A 23,845-nucleotide genomic window follows, 5' to 3' on the forward strand; every position below is an offset into this window, starting at 1 on the left:
AATTCCTATTTGTTGACCTACAAATTTTCTCAAGACACGTGTTTAAAAATCCAGGGCGTTACTTGTCTTCCCCAACAACTAGAACTGATCTTTTCTTCACATTTTTTCTTTTCCTTCTTAGAGTTGGCAAATCTAAAATGTCGGGAATCTTAAGAGGTGGGCTTTATCTCCAACAAGTAATCTTTTAAGAAATGTTTGTTGAGGTAATGCTTGGATGATCTTCAGAGAGGAGTCATAGATCTGATCTTGTTGTTCGTGTGGAGCCAACTTTTTTTTTCTTCTTCTTCTAATTTTAAATTTGCATGTGTATGTCTTTCACGATAGATATTTGACGAAATTTTTGAACAAGAATAGGTGATCTTTTGATGTGTCGATGTAGGGATTTGGATGACAGAAGTTTTGAGTGCTCATGTGATGTTTGATGAAATATAAAAAAGAGATGCAATTCTATGAAATAGATGAATGGGATTCCACTGGCTATATGATCACACTGTCGGCAAAAGAACGACGCAGCGGGATCGTTGTGCTCATTGGTGCTTGAGCTCTCATACCATGTGAAATGCTAATATTAGATTTATTCTTGAAGATGATTACATGACCAAAATATGGTTTATATAGAAACTATTAACAAACACTAACAGATTAGATAACCACAATCTGTTCAAATCTCTGACTAATCTACCATACTTAAATCTCCATAAATCTTCATAGATATGACTCGATGTATCATTGTACACCTTGTTACAATGCTTCACATTTAACCAATAATACAGATTCTTAAACCTCCTCCTTAGCATGGTTTCAAATCTCGTATGAGACCAATGTAATTTGCACAAGTTATCTCAATATCATTTAGACGATATTTTGAAAATCTCATCCGAGTTGGTAAAACTCGATCGAATCAATCGAGATTTTGTTTATTTTAATTAAAATAATTAATTTTGTTAGAATTTTAATATTTATTATCAAAAAAAAATATGAATTTATGATTAAACATATTCTAATCTTCCCTATTTCATAAAAACATTTATAAATTATTTTATATAAATATACACGAATGGATAAAAAAGCTAATATTCGTACCCCAACTATTACTTATTACACTCCAATTAAAAATAAAAAAGATAAGTGTATCGTTGATAATAAGTAAAAGTTGGGTTGGGATGTTAATAGAAGCTCTCTTATGGTAAACAACTGAACTTGTTTGAATGTGTTATAATGTTTTGTAATATTGAATTATAATTTGAGCCAAAACTCTATTATATTTGAAAGGTGTGTTTTACTTTAAGAAATTGGAGTGTAATAAGTAAAAGTTGGGGTGTCAATAGAAATTGTCATAAATTGTAGACCAGAGTTAAATGCTTTATATCATCCAAGACAACATGAAAGAGACGCAACATAAAAATGGCCAAAATATTTGGCCAAGCACAATACAACTGTTAGATATGCATAGATTTAACGGTGGAGATCGTTTAAAAATGGTCTTTTGTAAAGTTTAATTTAATTACATCCTCCCACCCCTCAAATTGCATTGCAGACCCCATACTTTTTCTCTTCCCTCTATCACATAACATGCATTATGTTTGCTACCCCTCTCTTTACAATTCCTTGTTTCTTGAATTTCTAATTAATTTTTATTTTTTTATTTTTCACTTCAAGAGAAAAATTATGTGGATGATGACAGGGAAATATAGAAAAGATAACAAGCATACATACATGTATTATTGTAATTACACAGAGAAATTTTAAACTTTACTAACAAAAATGTACACTTGTATTGTTGTAATTACACAGAGAAGTTTTACAAGTAAATGGCGGAAGCAGTTGTCAGTGTTCTAGTAGAAAAATTGCTTGAAAGTCTCTTAAATGAAGGGCGTCAAGTGCTTGAATTCCACAAACAGTTCAAGAAAATGCAAAAGGAGCTTCCTCACATGCAAAGCTTCCTCGATGTTGCAAATAACATGAGGATAAATGATCGAAAGGGACCTTTAAAAATTGTTGCAAGGGAACTAACAAAATTATTATATGAAGCTGAGAACATTACAGAAGATTGTGAGTTGTTTCTAAGACGACGACAAAGACGAAGACGGAAATACAAGTTCCTGTGTTGCATCTCTCTTTCATTATTAAAACATCGTTATCAAATGGGAAAGAGATTGAGTGAAATAAATCAAGAAATAGGAGATCTTACAGAGAAAATGAGAACTTACATGCCTTCAACTGTCAATCTTCCAAGTGATGAACGTGCCGGAACTAGTCGACCAATAAGATATCCAATCATGGTGAATGATACTGAAATAGTAGGCCTAGAAGATGATGCAAAGAAAATTAAACAATGGGTCATGGATGCAAGTGGACCCATGAGGGTCATTGGGATTGTGGGGATGGGCGGAATAGGTAAAACGACCCTTGCTCAAAAGATAATGAATGATCTTCAATTGAAGGAATCCTTCGAATGTATCTTGCTTGCGACAGTTTCCCAAACCGTCAAATATGATGAATTAATCAAAAATCTTTTAAGAAAACTGAATGTGGACAAGAATTTATTAGACATTGATGTCGGTGATCTATTGGAAGAACTACGTAAACAGTTGGATGAGAAGAGATACTTGATAATCTTGGATGACGTTTGGAGAATAGATGAAGGGTCATGGGGGGAGAGCTTGAAGGCCACTTTGTCTCATACAAACAAGGGTGGTTGTGTTATTGTTACGACAAGGAATGAGGTAATGGCACGATCAATGGGGGCCATTGAGAAGCACATACATCGTCCAAAAGTTCTTTCCAATGGAGATGATTGGTCATTATTCGCCAAAATAGCATTTGCAAACAATGGAGGTCAATGTCCAAATCCAAAAATAGAGCACATCGGCAAGGAGATAGTTTCTCAATGTAAAGGGGTTCCTTTGGCAATCAGAGTTGTTGGTGGGGTGATGATAGGGAAAGGGGATTTTGTCCACGAATGGAAACGAATATCTATGCATCTGAAGCACGCATTGGCGGTCCAAGATGAGTTGATTTTTTCTCCACTGCACTTAAGTTATGAAGAGCTTCCGAAGCATTTGAAGCCTTGTATGTTGTATTTCGCAACATTCCCAGAAGATTATGTGATAAATATTTATGAAATAGTTTGGTGGTGGATGGGTGAAGGCTTTGTTCGAGAAAGGGATGGAAGGACTGCAGAGGAGATTGGAATTGAATACGTTGATGAATTAATCGGTCGTAGTTTAATATTGGGTTTAAAGATGGAAGGCTATGAAATGAGAATTGAAAGATGTGGAGTCCATGATCTGGTACGTGACATGATTATAAAGATTGCCAAGGAAGAAAATTTTTGGGGATTGGATGATAGGGGCATGCTATCTTGTACAAACGATTCACGCAGACTACATATTGATAATTCGAAGATTGATCAAATTAATCCCCAATTGTTGCGGACAATGATCGGGATGGATTTGTGCGAAGAGGAGTTTGCGTCAAATGTTGGACCCAAATTACCGCAATTAAAATGGTTGAGGGTTTTACACATCAGTTTCAACACCAATAACATTTCAGAAAATGTCCCTTCCAAGGTGAATTGGTGGAGTGAGATAGGATCTCTGTCACATGTAATTTGTCTCACAATAGTAAGGTCGCATTTGGATGAACTCCCGGATTCTATAGAAAATCTGCAAAACCTTCAATCTCTTGTTCTACGTGAGTGTGAGAATTTAAAAAGGCTTGCTAGACAGGTGACGACTTTGGAGAAACTAAGCAGGTTGCTTTTAATTGAATGTGAACAAATAGAGTATCTACCCAGAGAAGTTAGAAATCTAGTGAACCTCACAGTACTTTGGGGGTTTAGGCTTACAAATTCCAATGTTGAAGATGGGTGTCACCTTTCTGACTTGAAAACATTGACGCTACTCAGAGAACTCCTGATTATCATCGATTCAGAAGATCATTTAAAAGAAGAGGAGCTGAAAGTCTTATCTGAGCTTAGTCAACTTAAGTTGTTAGCGGTAGAATTCAAAGATGGGATAAGTGAGCAAATCATAGGGAAAGTTGATTATGAGATTCCTCCTCTTCAGAAGCTTCAAGAACTACGATTCATAATGTATCCAGGAGAAACGACACCAGCATGGATCAATCCAACTACTCTTCCAAATTTGCAACGACTTATAATCTATTCTTCAGGAAACATTACGGGAATGAGTACAAAGTTCTTTGGGAATGACAATGTGGTTTGGGAATTAGAGAACTTAATCTTGAATATTTTGCCGAAGTTGGAGGTAGATTGGCTTAGGATGAAAAAGGCAATGCCATTCTTAAGACAACTTAAAGTTTGGAATTGTGACAAACTCACATCACCTCCTTGGAGTTATGATGATGGCACTTGGGTGAAAGAAGAGGAGCATGAAGAAGAAGAAGCAGCAGGACGACTGGGAAATTAAACTCCTTGGAGCTATCTCATATGGTGAGAATCTCTTTGACTAAGGAACTGCATGCTCGCTTTTTATTTATTGATTGTGTGTTTACTTGTTTATTTGTTTGTTTGTTTGTTGTAATGTGAACCTTGAAATAAATCATCAACTGTTGTCTGCTACAATGATATTAAATGTGAGTAGATGAATTAATTAATCTTATTGTTTGTCTGTTTTTTTTTTCCAATCAAGAAACAGAGGTCTTCGCTAGTATTAATCCCAGAAAGAAATTTATTTATTGATGTGTGTGTGTAGAGGGGGATGCACGTACCCCGTACAATTGCATTCCATATTACTTCATTCATGATGTACACTTCCTGCATTTTATCATCTAACAGTAAGCCCATAAATGGCTTTGTAACACACGTGCAAGGGGCCAAGTTAAGTCTGATCTTCCTTGTTCTTCTATAAGGTAAGATAAGTTGGTTACTATTCAAAGGAAATTCACATTGACTTAGTGGTTGCAATCATCCAATCAGGTTGGATTTGATCTGGGAGAGCTCTTAGTAGGGTCCATTGTCTGAACCCCTGATTTTGGTGTTACATATGTTGATATTCCATTTATCGATTTTATCAATGTCTATAATATTCTGGCAATAGATCTAGCTTTAATTAATTTTGTGTCTTCTGTTACCTGTCCTTCAGGGTGAGAAAGGGGCTCAAATTCTTGTTAGCCCAGAAATGGTTGATTTTCTTTTATCATCATTTGTCTTCCATTATTAAATAAAAAGTGGTGAACTCAACACTGGTAAAACCTACCTATTTTCAATTTTTAAGTTTTTCTGATTAAAATACAATGGAAAGATCGACTAAAATCTTTAGGTGACGACTTTTTTAAATGATTTCAATTCAAAAGAACTATTCTTGATTGATTTTCATTTAAAAATTTAAAAAAAATAATAATAAATAAATCCTTAAAAATGGTTTCTTCTTTTTCCTTAAATCCTTTCTAATAGAATTGAGTCTCCAAAACTCGATTGAGATGTTAAAAATTCAATTTTTTGAAGAAAACGATGAGTTTCAACGGTTAGGGCATTCAATCGTGAAAAATGTGAGAGATGAGGTACAGTAAAGCAATCGTTGAAAACTTAGGACTATTTAGAAAGATGCCCTTCCACAAAGGTCTTTTAAGTAATTTTCCCAATATTCTTTGGAATTGAAGCATCATTGAGGGTCCAGCTAGATGACTTATATTTTGTATTTACTTGGTCATAAAATTTCCCAATGCTAAGACTTCAATTGTTGTTATTGTTTTTCTTTATTCCAAAGAACACTACATGAATTGTTGATTTGCACTTTTCGCAACCCAGACTAGCATGACTTCATTAACGTACCAAAATTAAGTTGTACAATGCAACTAAACAAACCAAAATAAGATCTTGTTAATTAAGATCAACCAAATATGTCAAAGTATCAAACATAATGAGATTTGTTGAAGCCCAAACCTGTTAGGAGTATTATTCTTCACGAGTTTCTAATTTGTTTTGAAGTTTCTACTTTTGCCTAAATTCGTTTTTAATCTTTAGGTTATAATTAGAAATGATTTTTTTAAGTGTCCAAATTAAGTTATATTAAGTTTAGAAAGTTGGTATTATATTTAGATATATTAAAAAGTTACTTTTTAGTAATTTAAAAGATTTATAAATTATTATAGTGAAGTTATTTATATAAGGAGCTTAAAAAATGAAATTCAATGAAAAAAAAATATCAATCAATTCACTTTTCTTTCTTAACTGTTTTTTAGCTCTTTGAATTTTTGTTTTGATCGGTAAGCTCAGTTTGGAGGATCCCTCCCTTTTTATTCATTAAACTCGAACATAGTTACACGAAAGATCTCTGGTTACGATGTTCATAAGATCTCGAGGTATTGAATCAACATCCTCAATTACAAAAAAAACTCATTCCCTAATCCAAAAACACTGCAGATGACGAACAAAATAAATTGAGGGAGAAAAAGAATTCCTTTTTCATTGTTTTCCTTCCATATTTATAAAAGAAGAAAGAAATCAATCCTACTCTAATTGGCATACTTACATAAAATAAACCAATTCATCTTCTAATTGCATACTTACTATAAATTGTAAATATTATTTGTAGTAAGTCTAAAATAGTAAAATCTTAGTCATTTCTTAATTGGATTAAGAATCCTAATTACATTAAGAATAATGTTGAAGTAACATTGTGAAGGACATCGTGGGGGACATTGTTGTGCACATAACCATTGATGCTTTCATCGAGATCTCACTCGTATATCGATGAAAAACATCTATGGTTCTAACACACATCCACGTCAGTCAATGTCCCCCACAATGTTACTCCAGCATGATTGTTACGTTAAAACTCTCTTCTGCCACAACTTCAGAATCACAATCATGCTAGTGTTATTCACGGTCAAAGATTCTATAAATAGAAACTCCAACTTTGACCGTAATTTTGGATGGGTAAAAGATGCTGAAATGCTTCCGTAAGTTATGTTTGTGGAATGAGAACTTGGGCATTTTGTCGTGTAGCCTTCTAAGTCATCTTTTCAATGTTTTTAGAATCATCAAATTCCGAGTCTGTATGACAAAGTTATGTACAAATTATTATAGGCTATATATGTAGATTCTCCTTAATCATTCCCACATGCTCCAAGCTTAGCCAAAAAATTTGTTATTCTATTTGTTTTGAGTCAGGCTAAAGTAAATCTCGATGAAAAGCATCTATGATTCTAACACACATCCATGTTAGAAATGTCCCCCACGATGTACATTTTAATGTTACTTCAGTATTATCTATTTGTTTCCCCCAAATGGAAAACAAAACAACAATCTTGAACTGATTGTGTCGAAATCTAGATTTGTGTAATCAATCCTTCATACCTCCAAGATAGGCTCATCACCTTGTTCAAGCAATTAATGGAGTACATTAAATCCGAACAAATCTGGATTGCTTTGATTTGATTTATTTTCTTTGAAGTTATTGCTTGTTTATCGATAGAATCTATTGATTCACAAGTTTTCGCTACATCATGAAGCCTCCTTCTTTATAGTGTAGTTCCAATAAGAAAACTAAGGGGCTATCAGTCCAGCTTTTAGGTGGATTGCCTACTTTAATGCTAATTATTAAGGGGTTTAGTTTGGTCTCACTAACAGGATAAGAACACATTAGCGTGTGAAACAAAGCTGAAAGCACAAGTGCACGATCTCAAAATCGACAAATTCATGTTTTACTTTATCAATCTCGTCGAGATTCCCTTCTGGCATAATCTTAGTTCAGTATTTTCCTCGGGAGACAAACTACATTAACGATTCAACATGGGTTGGCAATCTCATTACACTGATTAAAAGGATTAGTATCGACTCTTCAACATTTAATGTGAATTGATCATTAAACATGTCATGTCCTAAAATCCTAACACGCATCCCCATTGTAAATATGTGAGGTTATAAATGGTTTTGACCTCGTCTACATGGGTTTGGGAGTCATCATCATCCAATGTTTAAGGTATAAATGGACACCATAGAAATAAGTTTTTAAAATCTAATTTTTTTTGTTTTTTGTAGAGACTCACTACAATGGAAAGGAGGTTTTGTTGAGGAACAAGGAAAGTATTGAGCACCTGTCCCACCCCTAAAGTGTTGGTTACCAAATAATGGCAATGAATGAAATAGAAAATTGATTTTTTTTAGAGATTTTTGAAGTAGAGGAGACGTGAGAAGTGAAGAGTCTAATGGACTATAGATCGGTCTCTAAAATCACAAAATAAAACCATTAAACTAGCTAAGGAAGAAAGTTGTGCTCATTGGACTTTTTTTGTGGACTTGGGACTTGAGTGCAAATTCTCTTGGATTTCACTATTTTGGGTCCTTAAGCACTACTATACATTCATTTACTCACTTGAGAGTTATTTTTTGTTGGTTTAGTCCTTGGGGTGTACACAAATGGATATATTCTAGGTGGAGCTTAAATCTTATGCATAAAGATGTGTTCCTATGAGACTATTTTTGTTGGCTTAAAAAGTAGGTGTAGATCTAGGGAGACCTCCACCTTTGACTCTTAGTCCTTTTGAAATATAAAGAAAGTGGTGTGTGCTCATTGTGTATACATGAAATATTCTCTATGGAACTTATTAATGGACTTATAAAAGAGAATATTACATCATAAAGATGGATTATTCTCTTCCTCCATGACCATGAGAAATAATAGCTAAACTTGAAATTTAAAGGAAATTGAAATGAAAACTATACAAGAAATTAAATACTCACTAGATAAGTATTATGGACTTATAGGGGGAGATTAGCTCCATCGAGGGGTTACTCTCTACCACCCAAGACATTTGAAACAAAAGTAATCTAGCTACAACTTAATTTCTAGAAATTAAAATGGTCAAAATAAAAGAAAGGGGAGCTAGAAGTAGGGGATTAGAGAGAATTTACTACATAAACCAGAAATATAAGACTCTCCCCACCTTTGACTTCTCTTCTTTCTTATTCCTTCTTGTTTTTGGTATAGGTTTCTATGATGTATGAGACTAGATTTGGGTAAGGTTTGGGGGTACTAGAAAGCTTCAAGGAGAGAAAATGACAGAATTTTGAGCCTTAGAATTGTCTCTCTCTCAATTGCCTTAGATGGGTCCTCTATTTATGTGCTCTTGGGAGACCCTTGAGGATAAACTTGTCTAATTTCCTTAAGTTCCTAGTATTCCCAAGAAAACTATCCTTGGGGGGATCCTTAATCATTTGGATGACATTTGTAGTGAAGTAATGCATTTTATGTTACACACTAGTGAGTCGAAAAGGCAAGTCAGATTCTCATATTATGATTTAATTTATGCACATCATGCCTAAACCAACACGATATTTCTATTACATCATATACAATTAAGGAATTTTGTGCACCCTTACAATCCTCACACCACAGCATTTCGTACACAAGAATACAAATTTGTTGTGAAAAGTGTTTTGTGCTAAAGCTGATGAACAGCTATGATTTTACCATGTGTACTTAAAATCCAAAAGCTCTTAGCCGTTCAAAAATTTTCTCCCTAAAGTTTCTCTCCACCGACTAATCTAGTGTATTTTTTTAATACACATGGCATCATGCCATTGGTCAATCAACTTAGCACGGAAATTTTAAACAACTAATTCGTACTCCACAATGAAGGCATCTAGAATTACAAATTAAATTGAAAAAAAAAAAATCATTAAAAAGGGATTCAACAATGGGAGGACAACATCTTGTTTTTACTAAATTAAGAACCTGAAAATTATGCAATCAATTACTAATAACGGATTTGAGGCATTGTTTTAAATCTCGGTATCATCCATGAACAAGACAAATAGACATAGTGACTCACATATGCAAAATCTCGCAAGAAAAACTAGATGACTCAAATGATATTGAAAATATCAGCCAAGTTAGTAAAACTCATTGTATCAATTGGGATTTTTTATATTTTAATTAAAATAGTTAATTTAAAAAAAATTAAGCATTTAGTATATAAATAAAATATTATTTTATTACTAAACATCTTCTAATCTACCTTATTTTCTTAAAAAATTATAATTCTTTTTATATAAATATTTATGAAAAAATAATTGTAGACTGAGTTAAATAGTTTCTCTCTTCCGAGACAACTCGGTCTCATTCATGAATGAGACAAGACGTTAATATGAGTTTTGAAACCATGGTCTATAATAATTTATTTTTTAAGACTTTAGTCTTCAACCTCTAGATTCTATTTCTTCAACATTCAAATCACTATAACAAATTATGTACTTTCGACTTCATAGTTGTCTCGTTTTGCATCGAATTTGCTCATTTGAAACTAGATGACTCGACCAGGATAATGTGAAATGATGATATTTGATTTATTCTTTGTGATGATTACATGAACCTAATAGGGTTTGTATAGAAACTAATAACAAAATCTATCAAATTAGATAACCACAATCAATTCAAATCTCTAACAAATCTATTATATCTAAATCTTCATAGATATGATTTGATGTATCATTGTACACCTTATTACAATGCTTCACATCTAATACTAGCATCCCCCCTCAAACTAATGGTGATCAAGGATCAACTTTAGTTTGTTGAAAAATCAATAAATTCAAAGAAAAGAATTGTCAAAGAAGAGCCTTCAATACTAATACGAGTTGAAAAAACGATGTTGATGTGGTTAAAATCCACGAAATCTGCTTAACATGTGATTGTTTGCCCGAAAAAAAAAATGATGTATTTAAATCAAAGGAGCTAACCGCTCAACTCAAATGGGTCATGATCAATTTTGGCTACACCGAAATCTAGTGGATTTTAATCCAAAAATGTGGTTTCTAATGGGCTAGAAAAATGAGCTCTATGTCGGCTCCATGGGCTCAATCATTAGCAATTACCTCTATTAGGTCTTAAACATGAAAATGGGTCTCTATGGACCATAATGAGCTTGATCGTAAATGATTGAAAGGCTCATGTGGATCTAGGGAGCTTTGGGAAGTATCAAACCCATAAGCATTTTTACTTACCCAAAAAAAAAAAACACATACACATTTTAAGCCAGAAAAATGGTCCTCGCTTGTTTGGGCTCAAACTTAGATGTTGCCATGGCTGTGTAATGGATTGTTGTATAAGTTGGGCTTTGGAGTTGCTGTATACCATATACAAGATGCACCAAATCAATCTTGCTTATATACCCATTATGATGTATTGTCAGACCCCGAATTTCGAATCCAATGACCCGACTCAATATTTTGATTCAATTCAAATATCTATAGCCCAGGTGTGATTGACATTTAATTTAATTTAATTTAAAAATATTAATTAGATCAAAGTCAAATAGAGAGAAAAACAAACATATTAATCTCTAATAGCTAACTAATTTTGAGATACCTATGAATTTGAAAATTATAAATCGGTGTAGAAAATTCATATCGATATTTATAATATCAATTCGAAAACTTTAAGAAATATATTAAAAATTAAATAATGTATTCATGACTAATAAAAATACTAAACACCTCCAAATATGATAAAATCAATTTTTTTTTTATCTAACCTACTGGTGTTCAATGAACTCACTAATTTGTAGGATTTTTAAAGAATTCGTTATAAATCGCAATAAAGAAATGTCATAGTCTATATTCAAGAGTAAAAATTAAGGATTATGAAAATAATAAATAAATAATCCACTATATGGTATTTTCAATGAGAATATATCACAACATAATTTTTAATTAAAAATTCATGCATACTCTAAATCTTGATATGTGTTCGGTGTAAAACTCATATAAATTTCATTTTATCAATTTTTTAAAAAACCAAAATGGTGTAAAAATAGGTAGAAAACTCCACAACTTTCATGTTTTACATATTTTCAAAATATTAACAAAAATAGGTGTGATTTTGATTGGAAATAAACAATATAGTATTTCATTACAAAAAACAATCATAAATTGTCATCAATGATAAATAAGTTTAAAATACCAAACGATCAAAGGTAATTCCTAAAAAGATTCTTATAACTTCTCAGGCATATGAGAAGCCTATGATAAAAATTTCAAGTAAAAGGCTTATCTATGGAGATCATGAATATTACAAAAATATAAAAGTCAAATGATCCACTTTATTTATTCATCAAAACAAATTCTCCTTAAAAATATTGTCAATGTATAAATCATCACTCCAATTTATAAAAAGAAATTATATCTTAAAATAAATAAATAAAAGATTATAATTTCCTAAACTTTATTCTCCACTCCCGTTACACTAATTTCCCGAGTAAACTTAACTTAAAAATGTTAATCGCAAGGGTGAGTTTGATAATTCTAAAATATTTCATACAAAATTAATTAATCTAAGTATATTTATTTACAAGACAATCAATGATGCAAAAAAATGTGAATGCATAAGGTCTACACACCTAAACTGACTATCACTTGGGTTAGTCAATCGTTAAGTATAATCCAATCAATAATCCGGCTCAGCCAACCATTAGGTCATCTCTATACACGAGATCTTCTATACAGGATTTTATTACTTATATTTTTTTTCAATTACAACTTCCTCTCATCATTATATGCAATGCAGGATTATAATATAATTTACCACACTTTATGCACAAGTATGATCATTCAAGAATTAAATCACAAATCTATATTAACGTTCAAAAGCATAATTATTTATGTAAATTTATTTGATATAATTCATCTATAGAATACAAAAAATTTCTATTGATCTCATAATTATATTTTTAGTATATCTAAAATTCAATTTCTATTAAAAGGGAAAGAAATTGTAATAAAGTATTTAGCTAATTTTTTTATATGAATTGTAAAAGATCCAATAAAACTCTCATTACCAAAATCACAATACTACTCAAATTAGGTTTTCTTTACAACAAGAAATTTGGATCCACCTTTTTGTTTCCTACGTTGTCTCGTTTGTCTTATATGAAATCCGAATCGATTTTTTTTTGAGTTTCATTTCTTAGATCTTGATAAAAACTTCGTAAAAATCAAAAGGATTTCGATGATTAAACTAAATGACAACTAGTGATAAAAAAAAAACTTAAGAAAGTAGAAGATTACAATGGGATTAGGGTTTTAGTATTTATAGTGTTGAAGGATGTAACGGTCATTATTCAATTTGTCCTATTTTAATTGAAAAGTCCATGTCCTGAACTTTGATTTTCGCAATCTTATAGTCTATTTCAGTGCGAATCTAATGGTATAATCAATTTTGTTAAATTCCAACTTTAAAAAAATTTCTTATTTGTTGACTTACGAATTTCGTCGAGACACGTGTTTAAAATCTAGGGCGTTACAAGTCTTGCCCAACAACTAGAACTGATCTTTTTTTCACATTTTTTTTCTTTTCCTTCTTGGACTTGGATAATCTAAAATGCCAGGAATCTTAAGACGTAGGCTTTATCTCCAACAAGTAATCATTTAAGAAATGTTTGTTGAGGTGATTCTTGGAAGATCTTCAGGGAGGAGTCATAGATCTGATCTTGTTGATTTGTGTGGAACCATCTTTTTTTATCGTCTTCTTCTGATTTTAGATCTGCATGTGTACGTCTTTCACAGTAGACATTTGAAGAAAATTCTGAACAAGAATAGGTGATCTTTTTATGTGTCGATGTAGGGATTTAATGATAGGAGTTTTGAGTGCTCAAGTGATATTTGATGAAATATAAAAAAAAAACATGAAATTCTATGAAATGGATGAATTGGATTATGCCAACTATATGACCACACCACCGACAAAAGAACGACACAGCGGGATCGGTGTGCTCATTGGAGCTCGAGCTCTCATACTATGTGAAATGCTAATATATGATTTATTTTTTATGATGATTACAAGACCCAAATAGGGTTTGTATAGAAACTAATAACAAACTCTAACAGATTAAATAACCACAATCAGTTCAAATCTCTTACTAATCTACCATATTTAAATCTCCCTAAATCTTAATAGACATGATTCGGTGCAATCATTGTACACATTATTACAATGCTTCACATCTAATACTCTAACCAATAATACAAATTCTTAAACCTCCTCCTTAGCATGGTTTCAAATCTCATCCGAGACTGAGATAACTTGCCCAAGTCATCTCGATATCATTTAGACGATATTTTGAAAATCTCATCCGAGTTGGTAAAACTCGATTGAATCAATCAGGATTTTGTATATTTTAATCAAAATAATTAATTTTGTTAGAATTTTAATATTTATTATCAAAATAAAATATGAATTTATGATTAGACATATTCTAATATTCCCTATTTCATAAAAACATTTATAAATTATTTTATATAAATATACACGAATAGATAAGAGAGCTACTATCGTACCCCAACTTTTACTTATTACAGTCCAATTAAAAATAAAAAAGATAAGTGTATGGTGGATAATAAGTAAAAGTTGGGTTGGGATGTTAATAGAAGCTCTCTTATGGTAAACAACTGAACTTGTTTGAATGTGTTATAATGTTTTGTAATATTGAATTTTAATTTGAGCCAAAACTCTATTATATTTGAAAGGTGTGTTTTACTTTAAGAAATTGGAGTGTAATAAGTAAAAGTTGGGATGCCAATAGAAACTGTCATAAATTGTAAACTAGAGTTAAATGCTTTATATCATCCAAGACAACATGAAAGAGACGCAACATAAAAATGGCCAAAATATTTGGCCAAGCACAATACAACTATTAGATGTGCATAGATTTAACGGTGGAGATCGTTTAAAAATGATCTTTTGTAAAGTTTAATTTAATTACATCCTCCCACCCCTCAAATTGCATTGCAGACCCCATACTTTTTCTCTTCCCACTATCACATAACATGCATTATGTTCGCTCCCCCTCTCTCTACAATCCCCTATTTCTTGAATTCCTAATTAATTTTTATTTTATTTTATTATTTTATTTTTTTATTTTTCACTTCAAGAGAGAAATTGTGTGGATGATGACAAGGAAATATAGAAAAGATAACAAGCATATATACATGTATTATTGTAATTACACAGAGAAACTTTAAACTTTACTAACAAAAATGTACACTTGTATTGTTGTAATTACACGGAGAAGTTTTACAAGAAAATGGTGGAAGCAGTTGTCAGTGTTCTAGTAGAAAAATTGCTTGAAAGTCTTTTAAATGAAGGGTGTCAAGTGCTTGAATTCCACAAACAGTTCAGGAAAATGCAAAAGGAGCTTCCTCACATGCAAAGCTTCCTCGAAGTCGCAAATAACATGAGGATAAACGATCGAAAGGGACCTTTAAAAATTGTCGCAAGGGAACTAACAAAATTATTATTTAATTCTTTAAAAGAATTATTAATTTTTTAAATGTTTAATTGTTGCTTGATTTTAGTTTTAATTGTTTTATTATTTAATTTTAATTGTTTAATTGTTGTTTGATTTTAATTTTAATTGTTTAATTGTTATTTGATTTTAATTTTAATTGTTTAATTGTTATTTGATTTTAATTTTAATTTTTTTATTGTTTAACTTTTAATTTGAGTTTTAATTGTTTGAATTTTTATTTGAGTTTTATTTTTAGTTAGATTAGATTTTTAACTGGATTTCGATTTTTATTATATTTTTCTAACGTTCGGGATCTCTATGTTGAATTTGAAAGTTGAGGGGCATTTTGGTCATTTTTATGATTTTTTCTAAATTTCTTTGTTTTCGTCGGTTTGGGTCCCGTTAGACCCGAAATCATATTCTAAGTGCAATGGAGGTACTTTCGAGGTCTTTCGGAGGTCCGAAATTCATGAAGGGTATTTTCGTCATTTTGTCTATTTTTGCAGATTTTTACAAATTTTAACGTGAGTTTTCTTTCAGTTTCAACGTGATTATTTCTAAATTTCAAAGTCATATTTTTCTAGCGTAGCGAGGTCTCTAGGTTATCGAACTGTGTAGCGAACCTAAGCGTACGTACTTGCTAAATCGGGTGTACCGTGTGGCGATCCTAAGCGTGCGTGAATTTCTATGTCGAGTCGTAACAAGTAGGGGAGATGAAAAGAGTGAAAACGAAAGGAATCAGGGACAGTACTCACAAGTCTTTGACTTCTTTGTGATCATCATTAGGAATTCACGGTAATCGGGTGACGAATTGTCGAATTAGGCAGATGCAAAAATGGGGTGTCTACACTTTCCATTCATTGCTTTAAGGGATTTACGACTCAAAATTGGCAGGAAACAAAGAGGAAGGAGAAGCATTCTACAATAACTAAAGGAAAAACAACTATTTTCGTATAAGGAAACATGTCCCAACCATGCGAACTTCTCTACCGACCCCCACATATACAAAAATATAGTATTCTATACTAGAGGATCAGCTACAAGCTTAACAAGTTCTCCTCAAGCATCACATATAGTTCACAACTCCCTAATTTCATTAGTTTACATGTTACCATTGAAATAATTGCAAGTCTTTTCCATCATCTTCAAAACTTGCTCTAATAGCAAAAATTGTTGCTGAACAATGCAATGTGGAAGCTCTAATATCTAATCTATTTTCAGTAATGGAGATGTGCGTGTGAACTGGACACCTGTGACAAAAAACGGGACCATTCTCAGAACTGGAGACATTGTTTCAATTAGTGGTAAAGGAAGGCTGAAGGTGAGCTATAAAATTTGATCAAAAGTTGTCTTTTTATATCTACTTCAATACTAAATCATATTTTGTTTGAACCACACTCTAATGTCCCATCATGGTCTAATACGTATACATATCCTGAAGGTATCAACATGGTAAGTTGGTAAGGTGTGTGAGTAGTAATGCCACATACTTGGGATCAAAACCCCATAATATTCTCCCTTATACCTATCAAGGAAACCATTTTTTTTTCACATTGGACCCATTTTTCTGAAGTAATGTGGGTAGTCTGAAGCAATACAATAATGTTCGAAGAATGGATTTGTTTTTCCCCTTCCCGAGAGTATCGTTGCAATTCATATTTTTCTTTGTGAATCTCACACAACTAGAACTTTCTTTGATGCAGATAGGTGAGATAAACACAACAAAGAAGGGAAAGTTTGCAGTTGAGCTCATCCGATATTTATAATCTGTAATACGAGTTAAGTTTTTAACAGTTTCTTCATCAATTGTGGCCATATGGTCATGTTAACTTCAGTTTCATTCAACATTCAATCGTGTCAGATTGGTTTCAATCTTCATCGTGGAATTTGTAAGTGGGTAAGATATTTCCAGTAAAACTGAGAGTTACGACCGAGCAGATGAGGAAGAGATCGAATCATGAAATCAAAGTATGAAACCCAAAGGCAGAATAGCAGAAAGCTGCACATCTACTGCCAACAACATTTTATTTTATTTTTCTAAATTTAAGGTGTGATTTTGTTGGTAATTTTTCTTCTGTTTTCTTGCATTGCATCTGTTCAACACTTTGTACAAGAAATAAAATGTTCCTCTTTTTTTTTTTTTTAAAGTTTTTGTTCCATTGTTATTCCTGGATACATGAAGGGGAAAAATGCTGTTTGACCATATTCAATCATAGAGTCGATCTGATTCGTGGACAACCTTACTTATGGATTTGTGTGCAACTCGTCGGTAAAGATATTATCACTTAATATGAGAGCTTCTATTGCCACACCAGCTTTTACTAACAGCACCTCAACATGTATGTTAATTTTATGGTGATTTACATATGAATGGAGGTGCTGTTAGCTAAAAAAAAATCTCTCCTTAATATGATACAAGACTAAATAGTCGAACAATTTAAATTCGGGTGGCGTTCGGAGGCCCTAAAGAGAGCCAAACATTTTTTTCAATGTATAGATTAGAAGTTTTGGAATGGGCTGATTTTTTTGTTGTTGTTGTGAGGATGATCTATATGGCGAGGAGATCATCCTCACCAAAAATCAGCTCATTCCGAAACTTCTCACCCCATCAAAAGTGGTTTACAAAAATCGGACAGTCCACGATTTTTCAATTTGTAAACTAGGGTTAAAAGTTTTAGAATGAGCTGATTTTTTGTGAGGATGATCTCTTCATAGAGATCTGTCAAAAATCAGCTCATTCCAAAGCTTCTAACCTATGTTTTGAAAAATGTTTGGCACAATGTTTGGCTCTCTTTAGGGTCTCCGAACGCTTTCTTTTACATTCTCCTTGATATCTGTGACTTGAGACTTATAATTTCTCAGCTTTGCTACTGTGCCAAATCACATCAATGGTCTCTCTGCATCTCCCAAGTCCAGCCTCTGTTTCAAGTTACTACTATAAAAAATGGTGCCAAATTTGGGCAATTAAGTATTGAAGATACAAGATGGTAACAAAATACTTGCAAAAAGTACAAAATTAGCCGTAAAGATCACGAAAACAGTTTAACATAATTTATATTGCCACACCAACTTTTCTTATTAACACAAACAATGAAATTAAATATGCTGTTTAGGTACTGACAACCATTTTAATTTTTTTAATGACTCACCCCTCTTTCTATATCTTCTATTTCCCCAAAGAAGTTCTTTGAATTTGGGATTCTACTTAGGTGAGAAAAGCTCTTTCAATTCTAAAAGTATTGGTTATAAGAGCGAGAGAAATTTTCGAAAAATATATGACCCTTTATGTACTTCCATATTTTCTTCTCCCTCTTTTTTCTCTCCTCTAAATGCATTTTTGTGAAGCTAGCTGCGAGTTCAGATTACGTGAAACACTTGTTTAGTTTACAACAATTCAGATTTTAGGACCCTTTTTATGGAATAATCACTTCAGAATCAGATCTCGGACATTCAGTCTTCTAGATGTAGAATGTGGTCTAATTAATAGAACTTCATGTTTGAAGAAAAACATGAATCGTTCCCATGGAATTTATTGAAGATCAGACAATCATTCACATTGCTTCCATTGTTCTTTCTATCCATTTTTAAACATACCCTCCATGTTCATAAACTGAGCTTTTTTAATTGAATTTGATTAAACCCATTAGTCTCATAGAATCATGTTGCATTGCCCACTATTGCACGAAATATTTCGTGTACACAAAATGAAGTATCACAAATCTATAACATTGCCACCACAACAGTAATGGGTCAATGGAAAATAAACGAAAAAAAGGAAGTTTTGGATTCAGATACAATAGTTCAGAAGGATCTCAGCATCAAAGAGAATTTTAGGTCGATCTTGTTTTGAGAAGTAGTGCACTTCTATAAGAATCACAATTGCAAATTTTCTGTGACTTTACTTATTATTGGCTTCTAGCAAATGTTGGAAGCGAGAAGCTAGTTTATGTAGAATCACTTTTCAAATGCATTCCCAAATGCCATCTTAAGAAATACTCACATGAGACATCTAGTAATGCTTTAAAAAAAAAATGTCAATGCTTGGAAACAAAAGCTATATAGAAATACATACTATTAAACTGAAAAACACTATAGTGTGATTAAGAATCTCCCCATAATCCATTAAACATAAAAACTCAAAAAGGGAAAAACACACAAACAAGTATCACCACTATTCTTTTATTGACCAAACAAACTTGTTGACACAATCCTTGTATACCCAAAGGAAGATTAATAAACCCTTTCATGTAGATATAGAGAACTACCATCTACTCTTTATTTTGTCTCCCCATTCTCTCATTCTCTCTATCTCAACTCAGCTGCACTACTCTTTAAAATTCTTAAATAAAATCAAGCATACCCACAATTTCCATACTCACATTTCAGACCAGATGAGCACTTGACATGGCACTTCCCACAATGATCAGTGTTGTAAGCGACATCGGTGCAAATCCCATTGCAGCAAAGCTCACCATATCCACATTTATGTTTACAGCTTCCACAGTTGTTCCGATCACCTAGTACATTACGACAATGTTTCTTGCAACATTGAAGAAGCCCAGTCCTATTGTTCACTGACACATTGTTACATATATTATGAGAGATGGGATGACAACGTGCACCCTTCTTTATCTTTTTTGGTTGATATCGGGGGTTCGATCGGGCATTTAGACTAAGGGGCTGAGCATCAACGATGTAGTCTTCGTCATCTTCTATATCGGTGATGGTGGTTGAGAAAGCGGCCCAAGAGTGTAAGAAAATTAGGAGGAGAGGGATTGTGACAGAGAGAATGGTAGTAATGTTGATAAGAGTAGCCATTCTCTCTGTAGGGGAGGTGCCCATAACATTGAGAATTAAGGGACGTGGGGGGTATTTGAACTAGTAGGTCTCCCATATAATACTCCATAATCTAAGGGAAGTTGTACTTTTTAGTCTTAGGTGTTGTTTGTTAAACTAAAAAAAATAAGTGCTGAATAGTATTAAGCGCTGAAACTTATAAGCGCTAAATTTAAGTGCTGAAAAAGTTGTTTGTTTAGATGCTGAATCATGCTTGTTATACATTGCTGAAGCTGGTTTATATGGTCTAAAGATTATCCTCATAAAAAATCAGTCCATTTTGAAATTTCTAACTCGTCAAAAATAATTTAAAAAAAAAAAAAAAAAGGATGATTTACGAATCTTGAACTTGTTTTGATAGGGTTAGAAGTTTCAGGATGTGCTGATTTTTGGTGATGATGATCTCCTCATTGTAGAGACCATCCTCATCAAAAATCAACTTATTCCAAAACTTTTAAACCATATAAGACAAAATAATTTAGTTATGGTGTGGGTTTATTAATTTGTGGGGTGCTTATATACTAATGAGGAGATCATCATCATCAAAAATCAACTCATTCCAAAACTTTTAACCCATATAAAACAAAATAATTTAGACATGGTGTGGGTTTATTAATTTGTGGGGTGCTTATATATATCTATGGGATATAAGAGGTAATATCCTTTTAAGAATAAGGGCATACTTGTCCATACTCAAAAAAACGAAAGGCATACTTATCCGTGTCAAAAAAGGCGAAGTGCTTACCGCTTCAACACTTTTTTCAGCATCAAAATAGTGTTGAATTTTTTTCACTTATTTTCAGCAATAAGCGCTGAAAACATAGAGTAAACAAATGCGCTATTTTGATAAAAAGTACTGAATTTAATTTTTTTCAGCAATAAGCGCTGAAAATTTGCGCAAATAAACACTGCCTTAATCACTCCCTAAAATTCTTATTTGGTTTAATTGACTGACATTTAATGGGTTTTAATAGAGCTCTAGATTCTAGCTTCCATGAAATAATATTTTTCTAGTTTTTATGAATTAATATTTTGTTTTAATGGTGTGGGACTTAGTCCCCCTATAATACTAAAGTGATAGGTTATAAGTATGTTTTGAAACTCATAAAGTCAACTCAAAACTCGGCCAAGTCAATTCAATTTGATGTGATTTTGAGTTGACTAAGTACTCAACTCGCTCACGGCCAATTTATCGAATTTACTTGAGAACTTGCCCATGTTACAATTATGTTACCTTTCAACAAATAGAGAATCCCTAACTTTACATCCACCCGAAGTGTTTAAGTGGAATGGATTCTATAATGCATGAATTGTTGAAAAAAAATTCTGCTCACCGACTTTTTCCTCACAGGTCTCATAGGATCACTCATCGACTCTGCATGTGTTGAGGGCATCCCCAAACTCATAAAAGTGCCCTCATTAGACTGCAAGTGTTGCACATTGGAGAGTTTTTAAGCTCTGTGAGGAAAAAGTCTGTGAGCGATGACAATGTAAATGAAGGTTTTTTAGGGGTCTAGACTAGAAGTCCCTTAATGATACCAACTACAAAGTTACTTTTGGATGCCCATAGCATGTCACTATGTGTAGGTTTTCATTCTAAATATGGATGAAAAACATCTATGGTTTTGTGTACACTTCCACGTCAACAATGATGTCAATTTCATTGTCACTAGTAAGGATATTTTGATGTGAACTGAATCAATACCTAAAAATATGAAAGTCTGAGTGGTGTGAAAAAGTAAGCCCATCTTTGAGGCTGAAATCTTACACCTTTCAATAGGGCTGCAGCTTGGGTGGGCAAAACCCAAATTCACTTGGTTGAATTTGACACTGAGTATGGGCATATATAGTTAGCTTGGGTTTGGGCAAAAAAAAATAAAAAAATGTCTGACTCAAATTAGATTGGGCTCAAGCATGGGTATCAGCCAATCCAATTTGTTCAAACCCAAACTAATTATGATTATAATTTTGAAATATTTCTTATCTTGATTTTTTTCACACTCATAATTCATATTTCAATATATATGCTTTTGTTTACCAATATATCAAAACTAATGTATGATTATTTTCATTAGATAAATAACTATTTTATTTTAAGTGTAATTGTCATGCAAGGATTATATTACAACTTTAAATATTTTTTTTTTTTGAAAATTACAATTATTAATAAAAAAATAATTATTTTAGGTAATCTTATTATTTTCTCCTCTCTTTAAATGTGCTTATAATTTTAAGTATATAAACTTTTTGAAATATATTTTTAAGAAAAATAATTGTAAATTTTTAGTTCTTTTACACGCAACTTATCTTTATATAAGCCCATAGCAATACTAAATTGCCTAGTATTAATGAAGAATACATTAACCCAACTTAATTAGAGTTTGGATTGAGCATTTCATGCCAGAGGTTGGGTTGGATGAGGGCATGAGTTGGTGTTTGTCAAGTTTGGCTTGGGCATGGGTTGATCCCCAACCCGCCTGGGTTGCAGCCCTACCTTTCAAGATACTCTTCCTTTCAACCCTTAAGGTAGTCATTTTTTTCTTTTTTCTAAGGTTTGAACATGAGACGGAATGCTGACTGTAATACCAAATGACACCAACCCAATTAATACATAAAAAATGCTTATGTGTTAGTGGTGTAGAAAGTTAAGCCAATGTTTGTTTCGAGTCTATGTAATTCTCATCACAAAAATATGATAAACCCTTTTCGACATTTGATTTTTACATAAATCGATCAAATATACTTTTAATTGAATGTGATGAATGAAAAGCCAAAAGTTTGATTTAAAATAATTAATAAGTTTAGTACATATTGTGGACAAACATTATAATAATTCAAGATCATGACATGACACGTGGTTGGGACACAAATCCCAAGAATATTACAAGATACACATGGATCCGAGACCGAGAGTTGACCTTACAAGTTCGAGAGATGACCTTATGAGTCCAAGAGATGTCGAAGGGACACATGGATCTAAGTCGGAGATATATCAAATTAAAGAAGTGGATCTAAAATCAAATCCCAAAATACACGAAATCAATGCGATGAAAATCTAGGGATTTACCTAGATTTGAAGAGGACGTTACTAAAATACAATTCTATGAATCAGGATCGAAAAAAGAAGAAAAATATTCTAATTGATACACCAGATTTGAAGAGAGATAATATCAGGGGAAATCTTACTCAGATCATGGAGGGATCTCTATAAATAAGAGGGGAGCAGCATACAAAAGGTATGTTCTGATTCTGATCGTCAGAGAAATTGTGGTGGAGGCACCCCCACTGCTTAGGACAAACAAAATCAAAATCAGATGTGCAAATCTAATTGCATCTACATATATATATATAGATAGAAAGTTAAGCCAATTTTTCTTTCAAGTCTTCGTAATTCTCATCACAAAAATCTTGATAAACCCTTCTCGGAATTTGATTTTTTTGAATAAATCCATCAAATATACTTTTAATTGAATGTGATGAATGTAAAGCCAAAAGCTTTATTTAAAATATTTAATAAGTTTAGTGCATATATTTATTTGACTCATCCGAGTTTACTCACTATATTGTTATAGTCAGCCCAGCAGATCGACCATCTTCTTATACGATCCTCTAAATTCACAACACACGAATCTAACCATTATCGTCTATTATAAAAATAATAGCTATAAACTTGCCGACATACGGAGCGAAACATGTAATAACGAGTGAGAGATCACGAAACCCAAAGTCAGATCATGACCCACGAAGTAGAGAAGCT

At 32.6% G+C, this 23,845-nt stretch overlaps 2 protein-coding genes across 3 annotated transcripts in view; one reads left to right on the plus strand and one right to left on the minus strand.

Annotated features, from left to right (window-relative positions):
• The window catches only part of LOC147381248 (disease resistance RPP13-like protein 4), a 45,571-nt gene extending 40,939 nt beyond the window's left edge, over positions 1–4,632 (plus strand). For both annotated transcript variants that reach the window (XM_086430638.1, XM_086430637.1), the window contains one exon: positions 1,795–4,632. In XM_086430638.1, the coding sequence (XP_086286764.1) occupies positions 1,812–4,433 (2,622 nt within the window). In that variant the 5' untranslated portion in view covers positions 1,795–1,811 and the 3' untranslated portion in view covers positions 4,434–4,632. The remainder of the gene's footprint in view (positions 1–1,794) is intronic.
• A 14,970-nt stretch (positions 4,633–19,602) lies between these two features.
• LOC147381251 (protein GRIM REAPER-like) lies at positions 19,603–20,070 on the minus strand. Its single transcript, XM_086430680.1, has one exon. It carries the CDS (start codon positions 20,068–20,070, stop codon positions 19,603–19,605), a length of 468 nt encoding a protein of 155 aa, XP_086286806.1.
• Positions 20,071–23,845: the final 3,775 nt, after the last annotated feature.

The sequence above is a fragment of the Akebia trifoliata genome, unplaced genomic scaffold, assembly GCF_017979445.1.
Source record: "Akebia trifoliata isolate Shusen 1 unplaced genomic scaffold, ASM1797944v1 Contig00608_ERROPOS3031104, whole genome shotgun sequence".
NCBI classification, from domain to species: Eukaryota; Viridiplantae; Streptophyta; class Magnoliopsida; order Ranunculales; family Lardizabalaceae; genus Akebia; species Akebia trifoliata.